Raw genomic sequence first — 21,164 nt, 5'->3', positions numbered from 1 at the left:
CCATGTTGTCCACCCTGCCCTCCACTCCCCAATTTCCTCCCTTTAAGGCCTGACTCTTGGTATCATTGTCCGACCAGAAGCCCCTCTCCAAACCGAATTTGGCTCTAGCAACAAACAAGAGCGAAGTGATGGGCTGGCCGCCAGGAGGTCAGGAGGCCTGGGACCCGGAGAGACGCACAGACGGGATACATCACCAGAGCTTTATTGCGGGCCAAGGGGCCTGCCACAGATACCCCCCCAAAGGCAGAACCCAGGCGCGCGGGGCCCCCTCTTGGGGCCAATGCCTTGACCCCGACTAGAGAGGGAATATCAACGGCTCCGTCATCTGCCCATTTCAACAACTTCCAGGCAGGCTGGCACCAGAACGGGAAGGACACGTCACAGAAGGGTAGCAGTTTGTGAATTCGGAGATCTGGGGTCCTGGTGCCATCACAGAACAGGTGAGGTACAACGAGGGGGGAGGAGATGATAGGCCTGGGGCCCCAAGGCTTCCGGCAGGCCCCCACCGCCCTCCAGCTCAGCAGGACAAAGAAAAGGCTCCCAGGGAGCTGGGGTGCTTGGGCTCCTGGATAGAAAGGCAGGACAGTCGGATCTTGGGATTCACACGAGTCAGAAGAGTCAGCTCCCCGCACCGGAACCGCTGTAGCCGAGGCTCTGAGACCAGAAGAGAGGAACCCGGCTGTCCTAGGCTTGTGGTTTGTCGCCCCCACCCACCACCCTCCTCCCCAGCTCCCAACAACCCTCCCATCGATTGATCGCTCGTCCCTCCTCCTTCAGGGGCCCCTCTACCCACGTACCCCCTCCCTCTCCCATACCTAACCGGGTGACCATGGAAGGTTTCCTCTCAAGCTCAAAAGAAAGCACGACAGGGCGGAGGACAGAAAAGCTGGTACACAGTGTCCGGAGAAAGAGGGTCAAGGGCTCATCCACCTTGGCTGAAGACTAAAAGGGGAAACTGAGGATTAATCAGAATTCCTTTTTTTCTTTTTTCTTCAGAACTCAGATTCTTAAACCCTCTACCAAACCCTCGGCAATCTGGGTTTCGAGCCCCCACCTCCCAGCCACGTCTCACCTCAGGCTGGGCTCCAGGACCTGTAAATTGCAAGGCCACTTTCCCCGGCCCTCGGACAGACTCTAGGAGGGAGGCCCACTCACTGGGACACAGCCCTAGTGCTGTTGCCACATGATGATTCCTACAGGTCACCACGGCTTCGGCGGTCCCATCCTCCACCAGGAGCCTGGGGAAAGGAGGGGCCACGGAGAAACAGAAACTCCCACGGCAGAGCCCGGGTGGCCGGGTGGCCCCAACGTGCCTCCCTCCCCACCACTTCCCGCCTAACTCATTTGACTTTAACCCATTCATCCTTAACGACTTCCGAAGCCATTCGCACAAGCCAGGAATCATGCCAACAGGCCAGCAGACAGAGCAAGTCACGTGACAGGGAAATACGGGGCGCAACGGGTGCCCACCTTGTGCTCTCACCTGATGCTGGCCTGGCTTACAGAGGTCTGTGTGGGACAGGTGGAGCCCTGACGAGTACACCTTCCCTGGGGTGGAGAGAGGGGGTTGGAAAAATGCTGAGTCCCCTCACACCCACCTGGCACCCTGCACCCCACTCAGCCTGTGCCCTCCCATACCTGGGGACAGAGGCTGGTACAGTGAGCACACACCCACAGGAGCTGAAGGCTGAAGACAGAAACGATATGGCAAGAGGCACTGGCCTGGAAGGGGGCTCGGCCACCTTGCAGAAGTTCAGCCAGGAAGATGTGGGGCAGGGGAGCACTAGAGAGAGAGAGACCGGAGTCCAGGAAGAGCCGACAGCATTCTGAAAGCGGGCTATGTCTGGAAGGACTGGGCAGGCACAGGGTCGGGGACGGGAGAGGATACTGTACTCTCCCAGAAGCCTCGCGGCTCATTCTGAATCCTCACCTCTGACGTCCATTATTTCCCAGGCTTGAACCAAGATGGTAGCCCAGAAAGAGATCTGCATTTTACACTGAAAAGCCTTTAACACTAGGCTGAAAAACCTAGAACACTACATCTTTCTGGGTAAAATAACTAGCATCGGGCATTTTTATTTGGGGCAGAGGAAATCCTTCTGACTCAACATGTTCTACTAGGAGTGGAGAACACTAGTTATGGCAAAACTCCCAGAGCCGGGACCATGTGTAGGATGTGGATGCAAGGCTGTGAAGTCTGGGGAGCAGGGCCTGGGGCACTGACCTGATTGTGGTCTCAGGGGGGAAACTCAGGACCTGCAGATAAGTGGATGGCTGGAAACAACAGTAAATATTGTGGGATCTGCAGGGGCAGGCGGCAGAATGAAGAGGAGGGGAAAGAAATCAATTTGAGGCAGGAGCTGGTACCAGATCACAAGTTAGACACATACCCCTCCCCCCACCACCCCCAGCAGGCTGCACCGTGGCCTAAGCAGAGGGAAGCATGAGGGAAGGAGCGGCGTGGAGCGTCTCATGAGGGCCGAGGGCATACACACCAGACTACACGGCGAAGTCACATCAAAGAGAAGGTGTTGCGGGGGGGGGGGGGGCGGGGGCGCGGGGAGGCCAAGTGGCCTCGCAGATCTTCACCTGGACATCTTCTTCTCCAGCTGGCCGAAGTAGACTCGGGCTCCTGGGAGGAGTCCTAGTGGGGGAGGCAAGTGTGGCTCTTTGATATAGATGTCTAAGTGCGGGCGGGACAGGCAGTCGGCAGCCTCCACGGCCACGGTCAGCTTCACAGACGCTCTCGAGGTCCGAGTGCCGCCTGCAGAAGCCAAGGGGAGGGGTCAAGGGCATCTGCCGGGACCTCAGAGTCCCATCATGCGACTTCACCCCTTTCCCCGCAAAGGAGGCGTCATTACCAGGCTTTGCCCAGAAAGGGGCCGGGAATGGCTCACACAAGGTCCGTGACAAAATCTCAGCGGAGAAAGACACCAGGGTATCGGTGAAGCTGGAGGGTCACAGAAATACAGTGATAACAGAGGCATGAGAAAACAGAGACTGGAGAGGGATCTGAGGACAAGAAAAAGAGCTAAAGTAAATGCAAGAACATCATCTGTAAGGTCCTAAAAAAGCCTTGCCCTGGGTCAAGTCACGCACTAAAAGGAACAGGGTGGGCGCCTGGGTGGTGCAGTCACTTTAAGCGTCCCACTCTCGATTTTTGGCTCAGGTCGTGATCTCAGGGTCCTGAGATGGAGCCCCACAGGGGGCTCTGGGCTCAGCGGGGAGGTGGCTCGAGATTCTCTCTCTCCCTCTGCCCCGCGCCCTGCTCGTGGGCAACACGCCCGCTCTAATAAATCTTAAAAAGAAAAAAAAAGTAACAGGGCTTATGGGAAAAACAGAGCTGTGGCAGATCACTCAGGACCCACACGACACCGTAAGCAGCGGCCTTACCAGGACGTACGGCAGATGTTAAAGCTGCGTTTGCGTGCGTGCCTAAGGAGCTCAGGTGGCCCACCCCTGGCGGCTTTATATGCCGGCGCTCGTGCCCACGCCCACCACTCATGGGTCCGTGGAAACGATCCTTTCTACTAGAGACTGGTTTGTAAGAATTACACAGTTACACATACAATCCAGCAGGGCTTTTTGTTTTTCCCCTTAAACCCCAGGGGAAATCTGTGGCTTCGTCGTCTGCACCGGCAGCTGCCTGGGAGGGACAGAACAGCTGTTCCTGAAGCCAGTGCTGCTCGCACTGAAGAGGAAGGCCCTGCCTAGAGCTTCCAGCTTTGTTCTTTTTTCTTTATGGTTTTTTTTTTTTTTTCCCTTCTTAGATTTCCTTTCGTGGCTACAGCTTTTCCTTAACTGTGAGGAAGCTCGCTCGTGATCTTTAGTGAACGCTAAGGCGCTAGGGAGAAACTCAGGCATGAAATCCAGCTTCCCGGTCACGGGGACATCTCTCCTCTAGGAGCTGAGTCCCGTCAAAGACACATGCGCCGTGCCGGGGAACAGACTGTTCACCAAGCCCCACCCCGGCAGGAGAGTGTGGCCACGGGAGCTGAAGAAGCTGGCGGACATTTACTTGCCACTGAGCAGGTCGTCCAGCGAGGTCTTAGGCAGGGCCTTGCTGGTGTCCAGCACGGCCGGGAAGTCCGGGCCGCTCTCGAGTTCCAGAGTCCACTCGTCCTGCACAGTGAGGCAGGACGCACAGCCAGCCAACTCCAGGGGATGCTGTGGGATGCAGGATGGCCCGCCCTGCTCAAACAGCAGCGGGGTCTGCCGAGAACAGGAAGACAACTCTCTGAGTGCGTCCTGCTCCAGAGGCAGTTCACAAAATACTAGGACCGGTTTTGTTTTCTTCCCAGAGGCTGGTGAGAGGGCCTTGCATTTGATCTAAATCCGCCCTTCTCCCAGGAGACCTAGACAGTAGCCAGGCACCGGCACTCCCTCTCCAGTCCCTAAGCCAGAAAAGCTTTCCGGGGCAGGGTGGATGAAGGATCAAGTGGGGCACTCACAGGAGGGCCGGAAGCCACGAGTCGGTACACATAACCTGGGTGCAGGAACTCGAACCAGCGGACTGAGGGACCACGGAAGATTAAGAGAACCTGGGAGGGAGGGGGGGATGGAGGGAGGCAGGTGATGGGCTCCCACACAGGATCTAGGGGCACAGGACGACAGGCCCCAGGCCCCCGCGGTCCCCGTTTACCTTCTGATCCTTGTTCTCATCTCCTTTGGGCTCAGGTGGGCCCCATGCAGTCCCCTCCTTCCTCTGGGTGCCCCCAAGCCAGCTCCCCGATACGTGGAAACTGAGGATGGGCTTGGGCACCTCTGGATTAGCTCCTGGGGGGACACAAAAGTTCCTCTTCATCAGTGCCTCCTTGTGGGACAGCAAGAACAGTCGGCTCTGTTCTATGTGGGGACCGTCGGGGAAGACGGGCTCTGCCTGAGGTGTGAGGGAGGTGGCTGAGTGAAGCAAGGGTCTGGGCACAGGCAGGATCAGGGCATCGGCCAGGAAGAACTGGATATAGACTCTGTTGGGAGAGACAAGGAGTAGTTTTCTTAGCAACGTGCGCGCTGGGCGTCGTGGGCCCCCGCATTCCACCACCGGCACCAGGCCCTGCCCTACCCCTCAAGAGACTCAGGGTGCGGCCACAACCCCAGGGAGCCAACCTGGCCTGCTGCTTCTGGATGAAGCCTGTCATGTTCAGCTCCTTATAGGAAGGAAAGTTGCTTCTGACATTCCGCTCTATGACCAACTGGAACTTCTCTGTCCGTACCAAGCAGCCTGGAGAGAGAAAGTTTTCTAGTTTGGCAAGAGGAGACCACCCTGCAGGTCTCACCGCCTGTCCCAGGCCTGAGCTGCTCCCCTAACACGAGGTGAGGGCCCAGACCTGAGCCCCGCCTCAAAGGGCTGGTATCTCCAAGGGAGAAACCACCCCAGCCAGGCGTCCAATCCTGCCCCGGCCTCCTAGGTGGCAAGGCTCAGTTCGCCTTTCTCACAAATCCCAGAACACCTGTTCCTTGATCTAAGAAGCCTTCCTTTACAGGACACCTCCTGTCAATACGGCTCAGTAAGCCCAATCTTATAAGTGTCCTGCTGGTGTGCACGTCCGAAGCTATGGTGGGAGAAATGAACATTGGGGGTTGGAGTTCTGGCTAGAGAGACCCTCGCTCCTTTGCTGTGCCAACACCGGGGTCCCGGCCTTGTCCCCAACCTGCAGATCAACACAGGCCGCTTCAGCATCTCAAGGACGTCCCAGCAGGTGCCTCCGCCCCAACCCTACTGTTCTGAGACCCTCCCCATCCGCCCCCTTCTGTCCACTTCTGAACTCCAAACCTATGAACCGGGAGTCAGTGATGGGCTGAGAGTGCTTGGCCAGGATTAGGCAGGGGAGGGAACCACTTTTGTCCCGAAGCTGCAGACAGCCTTTATGAGACGAAGCCGCCAGAACCCCAATTAAAATCTGCAGGGAGACGAAGAACAAGGTATCGAATATTTGTTCAACAAATACTCCGCAGCCACTCTGTGTCAGGTGCCACGTTAAATGTTAGCTACAGAGTGGACAAAAGATCCAGTCTCCGACCTCAAAGGGCTTACGCTGCAGTGGTGAAGACGGGTTTGAAAAGAAGACCTGTGCGTCCCCACGTTTAGTGGGGGGGGGGGGGGGAAGTATACACACTGAGGGTAGAACTAGGAGCCAGTACGGGACCTCACAGGCTACTGCGAGGACTTTGCGTTTTATCTCATGTGCTCTGGGAGGAAGCACAAAAGGATTTCGCACAAGACAGCTCTGTGAGCCCAGTGAGGCTGTACCCCGCTTTCCATCCGCTGCGGAGAAAGCGGCTAGGGCGAGAAGAGGCGGGAAGGTCTGGTTAGAGGCTGGTGCAGCCGCAGGGGTGGGGGAGGACTACGGGGGCGGCGGTGAGAGCCGCCAAGGGAGGAGGCCTGCGCGCCCCCGGCGCCCCCTACCTGGGCTGGGTGGGAGGTGGCAGGCAGCAGCGACAGCCAGGACCAAGACACGCGCTGATTGAGCTGACAACTGGTCAGGTGTGACGACTCGGGCAGGGGCAGGAGGCTCTTAGGGTCAAAGGCAGCCCAGGCCCGGCACCGCCCCTCCTCCTTCAGGGTGGCCAGAGTAGGGAAAGAACAGGGCGTCTGCAGCCGCGTGTACTGTGGGGGAAGGAAGAGCAATCAGTGTGCGGCTGCGGGTCCCCCACGGCATGAGCTCGGCCACGCACGCTTCCCACACACGCTCGCACCTTCTGCAGGGGACAGTGATGCGGCTCCTCCAGGATTTCCTTGTGTGCATTCCGACGCGTGCTGCCCGGCGGAGCCAGAACGTCCAGGACAGGAGCCAGGAGCTGCAGTCCCGGGCTGGGGTTCCCCGGAGACGAGTGCTGCAGGAGCTGGTGGTGTCTCAGCATGTGGGGACACAGCCTGGGCCAGGAAGAGAAGCGCTCGAGGCCCCCCGAGGGGGATGCCTCTTGCAGGATCTTGCGCCCCTGGTCCCTAGCCGCACCAGCCCTCCACGCCCGGCCCAGCCCCCCGTCCTCCTCACTTGCAGGCCAGCTCCTCCAGCGCCCTGGTAGCCCACAGGTACAGGGGAAGGCCCAACTGGCGTTCCCATACCAGCTGCTCAAACAGGGAGGCCCCCTGGGCCTGGTAGAAAGACTGAGTCTCAGGCTTCTGACAAGAGAAGCCCCGAAGGAGAATGGCGCCGTGGAGACAGGGGGCGAGCACTGGCCTTCTCGTCCCTCCACCCACCGACTGCAGGAGGTGAACATCCTGGAGCTGGAGAAAAGCAGAAAAAATTGTAAAGCCGGGGTGAAGCCCTCAGCTCAATGAAAGCTGGGAGAGTTACTGTGGTGTCCCACTGCCCGGCGCCCAAGAAATACCGTTTCTCCCACGCAGGGCATGTTCTTCCAGGCCCCAGGCCCCTTTCTGCACAATGCACTCCCACTGTGGGGAGCCTTCACCTCCCACGCGCTCCCCTCGGCTTTGCTGCGGGCCGGGAGGCTCCTGGTGGGCGAGGCGCCGCTACTCACCAGGCTGTCAGAGACCTCCTGGCCCCACACCTGAGATTCGGCTCCGGCCTCTCCCCCTCCAGTTGGAAGCCCCTCCGTAAAGGAGATACTCCCGTGTCCCAGCCTCTCCTCCTTCCTGATCTGAGCTCCTGTCCAAATCATTCCTGGCATTAAGTATGCAACCTCCACCCTCCGACACACACGTGTTCTTTTACATTTCTGCCGCAGAAGTTTCTGCCCTGCTGCTGCTGGTGAGTACCAGCCCAGAAAGGAAGGAGAAGCTGCCGAGAGGGCCGACGCCACACGTACCTCCAGGGAGACTCCTGGCCGCACCACCTTCCTGAGGCTGTGGAACTGCTGGTAGGCGAGGCAGAGTGCCAGCTGCCCGTCTACCTCATAGAGGCCGGCCGGCTGACTCAGCACGCCGGTGACCTTTCCCTGCGGAGAGGCCAAAGGTCCGGGTGGTCCCTCTTTCCTCCCTCTCTGGAGTCCCGCATTTCCTGCCCGCCCCCCGCCCCCGCCACCCTCTCGGATCTCTCCGTCTCGCTCACCGTGTAGGATAAGAGTGTTGAGTGGCGGACAAGAGCAGGTTCCCTGTCCCCATCTTGGGAGCTGCTGGGCACGGGGAGCGGTGCGGGGTCAGCCTCCAAGAGGGGCCCATCCAGCTCCAGTTCCAGCTCTCGCACGCATTCTGGTTTCAGTGGCAGCAGGTGGGAGGAGGGACTGGTCGTCCACACGCGGTAGCAGTGCCCGCGGATCCTGACTACTCGCAGTGCTGTCAGCACATAGGACCTACCAGGCCAAAGGGCTCGGTGCCACACCAGCTGGGCAGGGATCTGGCTTGTGCGGGGGCAGGCAACACGGCACATGAGACGCTTCCCACGACACTGCCCCTCTGCCAGAGTCTCCCCCCATCATGATCTGACCTCAGCGACCCGCTCCTCGTGAGTTCTGCCTGGCCTCTCCCTGCGCTCTGACAATTCAATCTTAACCTCCTGGATTGCCTCCTTCTCACGGGAGATGCCAGGTATTTCCCAATCCCTCCCTTAAGATGCAAACTATCCCTAAAACTTCCTCCAAAATACAGAAACATTCCACCCAAGACTCCATGGCTTTTGCTTTTCCCCATCCCACCCCGTAACACACAAACCACCTTCGTTTATTTAAGCTACAGGTAGAGGGTATATACGTATTCGGTATTGGGACAGACGTGAAGGGAATACAACAGACTGGTCCCTCTCTCCCAACATATCTCAACCCCCTGGGGAACACAGACGCAAACTCAAGTAACGATGTGGAACCGTATATGATCAAGTACCAAAAACTACAGTGGGCAAGGTTTCGGGGCCAGACAGGTCAGGGCGGGTGGGAATGAGCGGGAAGACCCCGTGGAAGAAGCGGAGTCCACACAGGGTCCCGAAGGGCGCGTCTCTGCTTCACCAAACTGGAGGAGAGGGGGAGGGAGGGGCGACTCCAGCAGGAGGCAGCAACATAAAAGCGTTCAGAACTCAGGACGAGTGAGGCGGTGAGGACATTGGCCGGGATGGAGAGGGAGCGTTCCTGGGAGGCGCAAGACACAAGATGGGAGAGCCGAGAGGAGGGAAAACCCAGCAATGACCTGCTGAGGACGTGATTTTACAGCAAAATGAGAACCGCCCCAAGTATGGAAATAAAACCAACCGCAGACAGCAGGGTGTCATAGGGGCTGCAGAAGGTGCTTGTTGAGAAACTTAAGCACAAGGGGAAGAAACACGGCTCCCAAACCCAACAACCGTCTGGGGCACGCTCCTTCCACAGGTCCCACGCAGCACGCTGCCGTCCGCAGGGGCGAACGCACTGACTCAGGACACCCGAGCCTCACAGACTTCCACTTCTACCCTGGAAGCAGGTGAGTCCCGCTGTCAGACCTCGGCCACCACCCCTCGTCACTGTGCTGCTGAGCCCTGCCTGCTGGTGCCTGCTGGCGCACAGCCGGGGTCCCCGGTGGTCTGAGTCAAGGAGGCAGCCAGCGTGGAGCAGTGCTTCTGCTCATTCGCACTGCCCTCTGCCCTCAGCAGGACCGCCGGCATCGCGGCCCTGCCGCCTGTATTCAGACGCCCCTTCCCTTCCTCTGTCGGAATGCCAGCATCCGAACGCAGACCCCCAGCCCTGCCCGTCTGGCCCCCCGCGCCCCGAGGCCACCGCAGCGGGTCGCCACCGCTCAGTGTCCTCCGCTCCTCTTCGAAGACAAGAGCCCTACCTGCGGAGGTCAGGCTCCCGTCACCCCAGTGCCAAGCCCCCTCCGCAGGGCCACAGTCATTGCTCAGCAGCAACCTCTCATCCCCGACTGCCTAGCACGGCAGTTACCCTGAATCTTTTCTCCTCTTTTCAGAGTCCAGTCCTTCCTTTTCAAGAGATGATGATCTCAGCTCCTCCATCACAGAAGAGATTCCCTGGGCTCATCTAGGGTGACAAGTGTGTCTCCAGTATGTCTGCAGCAGCCTACAAACACAGCAAGATCACTTCTCCCCGGAGCCAACTCTGCCCAGAGCAGCATTTCCACTGGGCTCGAGGAGACGTGAAACAGTCTAATGTAAAGAAAATACAGAAGCTCCTCTCTAGGCTGGGAGGAGAAACAAGACCAGAAATTGGGGCAGCTCCTAAGCATTTTTAGTTTTAGCATTTTCAGTTCCTGTAGCCGCTAATCACCGTCACTCAAGCTTATGACGCATACGACACAAGAATTCTAACAGCGCTAATAAATGTCACAGTTCCCTTTTTTGATATGCATCTGAGAAAGTCTTTTTATCCTTTGTTTTGAATGCCTTTGAAACATCATTCAGATAATTATATGAGTCATTAGACAATAGCGTAAAAATTAATGATTCTAAAATTGTACCAGTTGATGTAGAAAGAAAGTAAATAATAAAGTACCAAGTGTTTTAAAAAGTGCACCTGGCCAAAAAAAAAAAAAAGGGCACATACTCGATGCCTTAATGGTGCTGAGCTGGATAATTTTCATGGTCATCCTGCTAATGCACGGGAAAAACAAGTGATTCCGACAGGTTTTGAAATAGTCACACACGATACGAAAGTTGTCTATGCATACGAAGCGCACAGCAGAAAAGTGTGTTTCCTCCTTCTGCGTGCGGGAGTGATGCTACCTGGACCCCTCTGGCAACAGCGATGTCCCAGGAAACAGCGCCCCTTCCCCCCTAAGCTGGCCCCTGCTCTGATGTTCACCTTTGCTACTAAGAGTCCTGACAACTCCTGCACACCTCCACGACCCTGAACTGACCCCAATCCTCACCTGCACGACAATGGACACATGGCTGCCAGCTGGGGAGGAGCCGCCACCAAGAGACAAGACAAAGTGAGCTTTCTTCTGACTCCTCACCAGAGCACTCACTCGAACCAGCTTCCCAGCCAGGTTCGGCTGCACGCCTCTGAGCTTGCCTCTAACGAAGGAAGACGAGAGGAAAGAGGAATTTTTATTTCTTTTCCCCCCACACATGCCTTCCCTATTGCTGTAAATAACCTAGCAGGAATTTAAAATGTCCCTAGCCCAAAGCTGTTATTCCGAGGATGTCCTTCAAACTCTCCCTGACCTTGGACAAGGCAAACTTCCCCTGAAGACTCGTACTCAACATCTGGGAGAGGCCCCATCCCATCGTTGCCCTGACTCAGGTGGGAACACCCCCCACCCCCGCCCCGGACTGCTCTCAGGACCTTTCCCTCCCTCCTCCCCGTTTCACCTGGCTCCATCCTCCTGGAGACAGGGAAGGACTACCTGTGTCTGAGCAAGCGGGAAGCGGTCTCTGGGTAGAGAACAGGGAGAGGGGTGGGAGGGCCAGGACTGGCGGTCGAGGGGCACACTGGCACTGGGGCACTCAAGAGCTCCAAGTGTCCTTCCCCTGAAGAATTCCACCTGGCAGGAGGGAGGTAACTCCAACTGGGGAACAGGAAGAGATGGCCCAACCAAGACAGGTCCAGATCTATGAGCTGGAAAAGACCAAGAGCAAGGGTCAACCCGGACCCCAGCATCCCACCCACCCTCCTTTTTTCCCTCAGAGACTTAACTGCCTCGCTCCCTAGACCGTCCTTGTGAGGCTCTGAGGCACCTGACCTCCGCCTTCCTACTTACCTCACAGATCAGGACACCAGTGTTATCTTTCACATAGAGGTCTCCTTTCCTGCACTCTTGTTCCAAGTCCCCCAACAGGTCTGTGAGCGTCCCTAAGAGTAAGAGCCGTTCCCGGGGTAGTGGGGTCCCATTTGGTCCAGCCTCTTGGGCCCAAGCCTGGTACGCACTAGAGCTCCAGGACAGGTGGCTGCAGCATGGCAGGTTCTGGTGGGTCTTGAGGTCCTGTACTGAGACAAAGCTGCAGAGGAAACGGAGCAGAGGTCCTGCAAAGCTGCATCCAAGCCTAGGAAACTACCCTCAACCCCAACAAGTCCCCCAAGATCCTAAGGAAACGTCAATGGACGCCACAGACTAAGAAAGGAGTTTGGCTGAACGGCAAGAACTTCAGGGCTCAGAGCCTAAGGAAATGAGGATGCGGCCTGGGCCCGAGGACTGGGGAGTGCCTCAGGATGGGAGGGGGAAAGTCAGTGCTGAGTGATACTCTACACAAGACGGCGCCACGGAGAGGACCAGAGAAATGAGGAAGTACACCAGCAGCCTGGGGGGTGAGCGTGGGGACAACACCTGACCACACTCAGCTCCTCTGACAGCATCTCGGCTCTCAGCTCCACAGAGAACGCCGATGGGGCCGCTAGGGCACGTGCCAATGGCCCAACCTCAGTGGCCCCAGCCAGGCTTCCTTCCCAGGCTGGGGTATCACAGAACTCGAGACCGGCGGGGAAGCAGAGGCTGAGGTGGGGGTCCACATCTAGAGCCCCCAAATCTCAAAAGAGGCTTGAGATCAGCCATTCTCCAGGCAAGTGTCTCAACACTGTTCGTCACTACCAACGATGAGGTGCGGCACTAAGAACGTGAACAGCGAATTTATCGAAGCTGTGACGGATTCACATCTGTAATCCCGTTATTCCACACACCCGCCTTCTCATGGTCTTCCGAGCAGAAGAGAAAGAATAAAGGTATGAAGTGGCACATCTCACCCTCCTCGTTATACTCATGAACACCACCCCCGTGAGAGCACTAACAGCTGGGAACACTATCCTGAGGGGCGCACTCCCCTTCCACATCTGTTTCATTCTTTCCCCAAAGGCTTTGGACGATATAAAAGGCAAAAATGGTGACTAGCATGTGTTGAGTCCCTGCTATGCACACGCTATATTGGGACCATTCATGCTCAGGAATGCACCGAAGCTTCACCAAAAACCCCTGTGAACGGGGCGCCTGGGTGGCTCAGTCGTTAAGCGTCTGCCTTCGGCTCGGCTCATGATCCCGGGGTCCTGGGATCGAGACCAACATCGGGCTCCCTGCTCAGCGGGAAGCCTGCTTCTCCCTCTGCCACTCCCCCTGCTTGTGTTCCCTCTCTCGCTGTGTCTCTCTCTGTCAAATAAATAATAAACAAAATCTTAAAAAAACACACACACACACACAAAAACCCTGTAACCACCACCAGTGAAGAAACTTGGGAGAGGTCAGTACACAATGGTGTGGGTGGCAAAGCCAGGAGTGCCTCACTCAAAAGACCATGTTCTTTCCCTGTGTTTCTCCACTTTTCTAAAGGCCCAGGACAAAGCTGGAAATAGCGGTTTCTTTCCCCTAGGCACCTTCAGGACAGAAAACAGTAAGGATGTGGTCATTTGTCCCAGATTCTTCAGGGTCTAGGTCAGGAAACTTGAAGGTGAGAAGCTCGAATCCTTCCATTTGTCACTGATCTCCAACTTTCAATGCCTAGCACAATGCCTGGCACACAGCAGGCACTCCATGAAGAAGGGAAATACGTATGAATAAAATCTTTACACCCGGGGAATAATTCCTATCCTAGCCTCGCCCACCATTCTTTACAGACTCCTCACTTCAACACATCGTGCCACCTAGTTTACATTTATCTTGAAGAACAAGAAACTTTAAAAAGGTTCCTTTTAGGAAGCTTTCCTAACAGATTCCAACTTACCACTTTTCCACTATCCCAGTAATGCCAGAATCTTGAGAGATCCGGATCTTTCTTTGATTAGACTGTGATCATGGAGGCCACTAGGCACATACTCGGTTACCTGTGGGAGACTCGAACCCCGCTGCACGAGGCTTCACAGCAATGACAACTTCTTCAACCAAGACTAATTGATAGGTAGCTCTCTGTCCCATGCTAACAGGTCAGTTTTCTAATGAGATCTGTTTCTGTGTTTACACAAACAATGCATTTAACCGTAATAGTTACAGTTAGGACGTGGACGAGGGCTGTAGGAAATGAAGGAAAACCTAAAGCCAGTGGAGTAGATTGAGAAGAGTTACACGGGAGGAAAAGAAAAAAGCCCCCAGGTAAGTGTGTCCTGAGAAATTACTTTGGGATTAAAATAAGGTATCATTTGCTACCCAGCAACTACACACAAAAACCATTTTTCCAACAAGATAAACAGCAGATTTGGGAATGGTTCAGGACATGGAGGTACATGGCCCCGTGTGTCCTTTGGCACACGTCCACCTGTTGGAACGGCACGTGCATGCCCGATGAGCCCGCACCTCCCTTCAGGACACTGGGTGCTGCCGGACAAGGGGAGAGAACCACCAACTGGATCAGGAGAGAGCACAGAGGAGACTCCACTAAACCTGTAACGTTTCATTTCTTATGAAAAAAAGACCTGGAGCAAATAATATGGCAAATGCTACGGTTTTTACGAGCTGAGCACTGAGTCGGACTACACATGGGGTCAGTAAGCCCACTGCTGAATTTGGAGGGCTTCACCTTTGCAATGAAGGCAGCAGTTGAATTGGTTCACAGTCTGGTGGAGCGGCATATTTAGTTACCATTAGTTTATAACAACGTCCTCGGATGAGAAAAGCATAGGATTTTGAAGATGATGTTTTGGATAACACAGTACGATTAAGCTGTCTTCTCACCAAAGATCCCTTGCCTTTACTGATGGAGATGGACTGCGGGGCCGAGTGAACGCCACACTGCCATAAGCAGTGTTAAGTCCAGGGGAAAAGTACCCTATGCTTGCGCAAGGCTGGGAAATGCCTAATTAAGCAAAACTAAACAGACTTGCGCCTTTTTTATTTTTTAAAGGATAAACGGTAACACGTACACTCACAGAATGCCACACAGCGGTTGAAATAAATGAGCTAGAGCTCTTGACAGGAGTAAATCTCAGGAGCAGGTGAAGCACAAAAAGCAAACTGCAGAGACTATATAAAATATGTACAAAAGGTACACGAAACTCTATGGTACATGGCTTGGGGATGGACGCACATGCAATAAAAACACAAAGATAAGGGACTAATTCATCCCACGTTCGAGGTAACTACTCTATGACTCAGCAAGTATACTAGGTATTTACCCAAAGGATACAAAAATACAGATTCAAAGGGGCACGTGCCACCCAATGTTTATAGCGGTATTATCAACAATAGCCAAACTGCGGAGAGAGCCCAGATGTCCATTGACAGATGAATGGATAAAGAGATGGTGTGTGTGTGTACGTACACACGTACACACACGTACACACACACACACACACACACACACACACACAATGGAATATGACTCAGCCATCAAAAAGAATGAAATCTTGCCATTTGCAATGATCTGGATGGAGCCAAAGTATATTATGCTAAGTGAAATAAGACAGAGAAAGACAAGTACCATATGATCTTACTCATATGTGGAATTTAAGAAAGAAAACAGATGAACGTATGGGAAAGGGGGAAAAAGAGAGGGAAATAAACCATAAGAGACTCTTAACAACAGAGAACAAACTGAGGCGTGACAGAGGCAGAAATAGAGGCAGGGGTGGGATGGGCTAGCTGGGGGATGGGGATTAAGGAGGGCACTTGTTGTGATGAGTACTGGGTGTTATATGTAAGTGATGAATCACTGAATTCTACTCCTGAAACCAACATTGCACGGCCTGTTAACTAACTAGAATTCAAATATTTGAAAAGAAAAAATAAATAAAATAAAACATTAGGCCAAAACACTATGTGTTAACTAATTGGAATGAAAATAAAAACTTAAGGGGCGCCTGGGTGGCTCAGTCAGTTAAGCATCAACTTTTTTTTTTTAAGATTTTATTTATTTATTTGTCAGAGACAGAGAGACAGAGAGAGGGCACAAGCAGGGGGAGCGGCAGGCAGAGAGAGAAACAGACTCCCTGCCGAGCAGGGAGCCGGATGCAGGACTCAATCCCAGGACCCCGGGATCATGACCTGAGCCGAAGGCAGTCATTTCACGGACTGAGCCACCCAGGTGTCCCAAGCATGGACTCTTAATTATGGCTCGGGTCATGGAGCCTGCTAAGGATTCTCTGTCCCTCTCCCTCTGCCCTTCCCTGCCCTCTCTCTCCCTCCCTAGAAAAAGATTATGATAAAAAATAAAAATAAAAACTTAAAACAAATACACCCACATTTGAAGTCGTGGTCACTTCTATGAGGAGGTAAACGGGGTTCTTTCCACAGGACCTTCAGAGCCTTTAATCCATTAATGAGCCTTGTGACTTTCCTAGAGAAGCTTATCACACCATATGCAGTGTCTCGCAAACTTATTTGGCCATGGAACCCTTTTCTTGCAGTACTTTATCAACACTGCTTTGAACAGTTTCAGAAACGGAAGTGTTGTTAAAAACAAAAAACTCAACACCCTCAGAAGACTTTAAACTCTGGTCTTAAAACACAACTATCTGCACTTGCTGATGTCTTAACTCGGTGCCTTAGTTTCCTCACACACACGAAAGAACATTGGCCTCTCTCTCCACCCTGAGAGTTCTTTTTACGAATTTTCCATCTTCCCCCACCTTCCTCCCTCTTCTCCTTGTCCCTAACTTGGCTTCAGCCAATCTAGGAGAGCCATCAGACAGGGAAAGCAGCTTGACGGAGGATGGAAAAGCCTGGCAGAGGGGGTTGTGTTCAAGCACATTTTCCTCCCCTTAGCTTGTTTCCCCTTGTGCTTCTCGTTTCCCCCTGGTTAACTCTGGGTCCTTTTTTAGTACCAAAGTTAACCCCCTTCTGAACCCCTCCTCTCCTTACCTGTAGCTGAGGGGCAGGGGAAAACCTTGGTTCTTTCCCTGGGACAACCAGGTGGTCTTCACACAGTCAATCACCGACTGAGTCAACTGGACATCGGGCTCGCTGCCAGGCAGACACAGGGTCTCTTGGATGAAGGTCTGGGCAGCCTCAAGCCAGGCTTGCTCCTGAGGAAAGGGAAACTAGTTAAAACATCTTCCTAACCATCCTGCCCACCAATGAAATTTTGGGAATAAAGTAAAAGAAAAAGAAATTCGGAGGGCATGTAAATAAACAAGTACTGGAGTTTAGAACTTGGAGGAAACCTGAGAAGCCTTAGTCCGGTCCCTCCTCAGACCGCTGGCCCTCCGGCTTTGGTCTCACCTGTTTCTCTTCTAAGTACCGTGTGATAACCGGCTGCACCACTGGAACTGTGCGGGTGGTCCTATCTCTTTCCCCAACAGACCCATACCAGTCCTTAACATGCTCAACTGGAATATACATCGCCCTGGGAAACCTTCTCTGACGGTCCCAGGCAGAATGCTGCTCCCTTCCTGGAGCTCCCACAGCACCATGCACATAATTCTATAGAGAGCAACGATCATCACGCACAGTATCGTGGTGTCCCATCTTACGTGGGATGTGGTCCTAAGGCCAACAAGTTGAAAAATAGTCAAAATCACTCTTGGAAAAAATCCTTTAAGTTGCTCATAAATAGGACACAATACTACATAGTAATATGTAATATAAATGTAAATATGCGTAATTACAAACAGTATGTAAAAAGGACATAGGTGGAGTACGATATTTAATCGTTCGTTTTTCTACTCAAGTATATACATTTGAGTTCCCATGAGCTAAATCAATGTAAGTGCAATCCCACCAGATCTGTTTTCTGTCTTTTCGGCTGAGATGCAGACTTCTTAAGCAGGACATGAGCCACCTTTGTATGCTTACCACACAGTCTGGAGACATAGTTGCCTTTCTATAGTTAGTTCTAGAGAAGGGGACCAGCTTGGCCTACTTCCAATGTTAGGCTGCTTTATTTTTTTTTTAAATGGCTTATTTTTGTTTTTATTTATTTTTTTTAAGGTTTTATTTATTTATTTGACAGAGAGAGACACAGCGAGACAGGGAACACAAGCAGGGGGAGTGGGAGAGGGAGAAGCAGGCTTCCTGCTGAGCAGGGAGCCGGACGCGGGGTTCGATCCCAGGACCCTGGGATCATGACCTGAGCCGAAGGCAGACGCTTAACGACTGAGCCACCCAGGTGCCCCTAGGCTGCTTTATTTTAAAATTCTGACAGGGGTGCCTGAGTGGCTCAGTTGGTTAGGTGTCCAACTCTTGGTTTTGGCTCAGGTCCTGATCTCAGGGTCCTGAGATCGAGTCCCCCGCCACCCCCGTATCAGCTTGAGACTCTCTTTCCCTCTCCCTCTGTCACCCCCCCACCCCCCCACCCCGTCATGGCACGTGCACTCTATCCCTCTCTCTCTCATATACATAAATAATCTTTAAGATAATAATAAAATTCTGACAGCGTTCAACAGTACTGAGGGGTACAACCTTTATCCTTCTTGATCCCCAGTGATAATGCTAAACCATTACAGCTCCATCCCTGTTCCTCCAATGCCCTTCTATTAGCCTTCTGGTCAATCCTCCACAGTCACTCAATCATTAGCAGCTCAAGGGACCTGTCTTCAGGTTCTACTGACTTCAGTGTCCTTGTGAACAGCTCTACCACTAAACTTCACCTTTACCCCACCTTAGCCAAACACTGTCACCCGTGATCATGGTTGTCAAAACTGGACTATGTCAGAGCACCTGGCTGGTTCAGTCAGTACAGCACATGACTCTTGAGCTCAGGGTTGTGAGTTCAAGCCCCACATTGGGTGTTGAGATTGCTTAAAAATAAAATCTTAAAAAAAAAAAGATTGGACCACATCATCATTCAGCACTGCCTCAGCGACATAACGAGCGCCTCACCCGGACTCCTACATTCTGTCTTCCTCTCTAGCTCCTGAGGGCCTGTCCACCACTCGGCACATGGAATACTACTGTTTTTCAAAGTTGTGCCACTGCCTCAGAATCCCCTAAATTCTGTTAAAAATGTGAGTTCATGGATCTCATCTACTGAAACAGAATCCTGGCAGGAGTGGGGGACCCAGGAATCGGAACTTTAAAAGATTTATTTATTTATTTGGAGTGAGCACGCGCACAAGCAGGGGGAGGGGCAGAGGGGGCAGGGAGAGAATCTCAGGCCGACTCCCCGCTGACACAGAGCCCGACTTGGGGCTTGATCCCAGGACCGTGAGATCATGACCTGAGCAGAAACCAAGAGTGGGATGCTTAACTGACTGGGCTACCCAGGTGCTCCAGGAGTATTTCATTTATTTTAAAATAAGATTTTCTATTTATTTGAGAGAGAGTGACAGAGAGCACAAGCAGGGGGTGGTGAGAGAGAGGGAGAAGCAGACTCCCCACTGACCAGGGAGCCAGATGTGGGGCTCGATCCCAGAACCCCAAGATCATGATCCTAGCTGAAGGCAGATGCTTAACCCACTGAGCCACCCAGGTGCCCCAGGAGTCTGTGTTTTAAATAAACTCCCCAGATCATACTAATATAAACTGAAGTTTGAGAACACTATACATTTTCCCCTCGGTGACCTCTGCCATTGGATTTCCTTACTAGCCACCCACAGAGGCTACTTTAGTTGAGCTCTCTCGTGACCTCCATCTGCCTACCAGATTCTCCACCTGGCCAACCTACAGGCACCACACATCCCAACACTGACCTTTAAAAAAAAACCGAAAAAACAAAAAAACCCACTCCTCTGCCAACGTTCACCAATCAGCAAACAGCAACCTCAACCAAGTAATTCTACCCTGAAACCCGCGGTCCTCCTATAACGCCTTCCATTCCATACCCAAGTCCTTTTGATTCTACCTCCTCAACATATATATATGTATGATTCAACATATATATATATATATATATATATTTTTTTTTTTTTTACTGTTTTCACTTCTGGAACCTCAACACTGCTGCCGTGGTCGAGGTCACCATCATCTCTCACTGCTTTCCAGTCCCAGCCTTCTAACCGGTACTCTCTACCCTGCTACCTCAGGAAACGAAATCTCAAATCTCATCCAATCGCTCTTCTGCTTAAAACCCCTCAGTAACTCCCAATTAGCCTCAGGTTAAAGTCGCTGTTTAGCAAGACGCACGAGACTGTCAGCCGTCACCCCTCCAACCACCACCCAACTGAACTTGGGTTTTCCAAAGATACCTGTTCTCTCTCTTGCCTTTGAACGTGTTTTTGCCTCTGCCTGGAAACCTCTTTCAGCGCTTTTCTGCCTGGATAACCCCTACGTGCACTTCGGCTCTCAGACGCTTTCCTTGCTTCCCGTTACCCCTTTCCCCCCAGCTGCGTCAGGGGCCCCACCGTTCGCCATTAATAGCCCGCCCGCGGCTTCCCACCCTGCTGGGAGCCTGGAGAGGGGGCGGAGACGTGTCCAAGCCTCCCAGCTAGCGCCGCAGGCGCCCACAATTGCGTTCGCAGAACCCGCGACGGTGGAAGGACGATCAGCCTCGCAGCTCCCTCCCCTCGCCCAGCGACGGGAGGGAGGCTGAGAAGCAACGTGGAGGGAACAGGACCAGGAGGAAAAACGGGGACGAAGGACGGAGAAGCGCACTCACGGAGTCGGGAGCCGGAGCCGGGTTGGCCTCCATGATGCGCCCGAGGCTACGCCCTGGGAGAGCCCGCGAACAGCCGCCGCGCCAGGGCTCACGGGAAGGCCGCTCGGTGACGGCATCGGTGGGCGCGGCGGCGGCTGCGCCTCCGGCTCCTCCCACCCGCGGCCTCAGGCCCCCAGTGCGCAGCTGCCGCGGCAGCCCCCCGGCTCCCGCCCGCCCGCTTGCTTCCGGGATGACTTCCCGTGTGGCGTCCCTGGCACGGGAAGGGGAGCGGGGGGCGGCTCCGGAGCTCGAACGCAGCCGGCCTGGTTGGTCGCTCCTAAGCATCGTTCCGTCTCCCTGATGTTGCCAAGCACAGAGACGTGCCTCCTCAACGCGACCTGAGCGCGTCATTCGTGCTTGTGTTCTGCCCTTGACTCCTTGCTGTAACTATTTCCCCGCTAGACCACGAGTACCTAGAAGTGCCATCCTATTCATTCTATTTATCTTTGCAGTCTGGTACCTAGAACAGAGCTTGTTGCTAAATGTTTGTGGATCAGCTAATGAAAGCCTCTTGCTCTTTCTAATTCAGTCAACCAACTAATCCTTCCGTGGCTTAGTAGGCAGTGAGTGAACAGAATTCACGCAACTCTGTGCCCGGCACTGTTCCAGGTTCTGGAGATAACAGCAGTGAGCAAAGATAAAAATCCCTGCTGTCATGAAGCTTACATCCTAGGACACAGAGACGGACAGTTAAAAGGAAAAAAAGAGTGTTGACAATTAGTAATAGGTACTACTGAAAGAGAAACAGGGAACGCAGGGGGTAGCGTGACCCTTTTGTATGCAGAAGGCTTTACTGTAAAGGTGACATTATAGTAAAGAATTGGAAGAGATGAAGGATTCAGATGGTGGGGACCA

General features: G+C 53.6%; 1 protein-coding gene across 6 annotated transcripts; it reads right to left on the bottom strand.

The window, feature by feature from the left end:
- Positions 1 to 186: 186 nt before the first annotated feature.
- CTC1 (CST telomere replication complex component 1) lies at positions 187 to 20,364 on the bottom strand. Of its 6 annotated transcripts, none has more exons than XM_028124987.2 (23): positions 20,271 to 20,364; positions 16,598 to 16,761; positions 11,585 to 11,822; positions 11,231 to 11,442; positions 10,751 to 10,898; positions 8,013 to 8,297; positions 7,771 to 7,899; positions 6,996 to 7,228; positions 6,697 to 6,874; positions 6,407 to 6,607; positions 5,774 to 5,900; positions 5,107 to 5,221; positions 4,643 to 4,967; positions 4,452 to 4,541; positions 4,019 to 4,212; positions 2,862 to 2,950; positions 2,590 to 2,764; positions 2,225 to 2,302; positions 1,639 to 1,783; positions 1,484 to 1,548; positions 1,073 to 1,238; positions 816 to 942; positions 187 to 654 (listed from the first exon to the last, which is right to left on the bottom strand). In XM_028124987.2, exons 1-23 carry the CDS (start codon positions 20,301 to 20,303, stop codon positions 518 to 520), a joined length of 3,654 nt encoding a protein of 1,217 aa, XP_027980788.1. In that variant the 5' UTR covers positions 20,304 to 20,364; the 3' UTR covers positions 187 to 517. The 6 variants fall into 6 exon arrangements, with proteins under 6 accessions (XP_027980788.1, XP_027980789.1, XP_027980790.1 ...); XM_028124988.2 differs by having other exon boundaries at positions 1,672 to 1,783; XM_028124989.2 differs by lacking the exons at positions 187 to 654; positions 816 to 942 and having other exon boundaries at positions 1,151 to 1,238; positions 1,471 to 1,548.
- Between the last annotated feature and the right edge of the window lie 800 nt (positions 20,365 to 21,164).

Source organism: Eumetopias jubatus, unplaced genomic scaffold (assembly GCF_037043125.1).
Source record: "Eumetopias jubatus isolate StellerSeaLion01/CBP00866 unplaced genomic scaffold, mEumJub1_p1.0 scaffold_10, whole genome shotgun sequence".
Taxonomy (NCBI): domain Eukaryota; kingdom Metazoa; phylum Chordata; class Mammalia; order Carnivora; family Otariidae; genus Eumetopias; species Eumetopias jubatus.
This window is presented reverse-complemented; position numbering and strand designations above follow the sequence as displayed.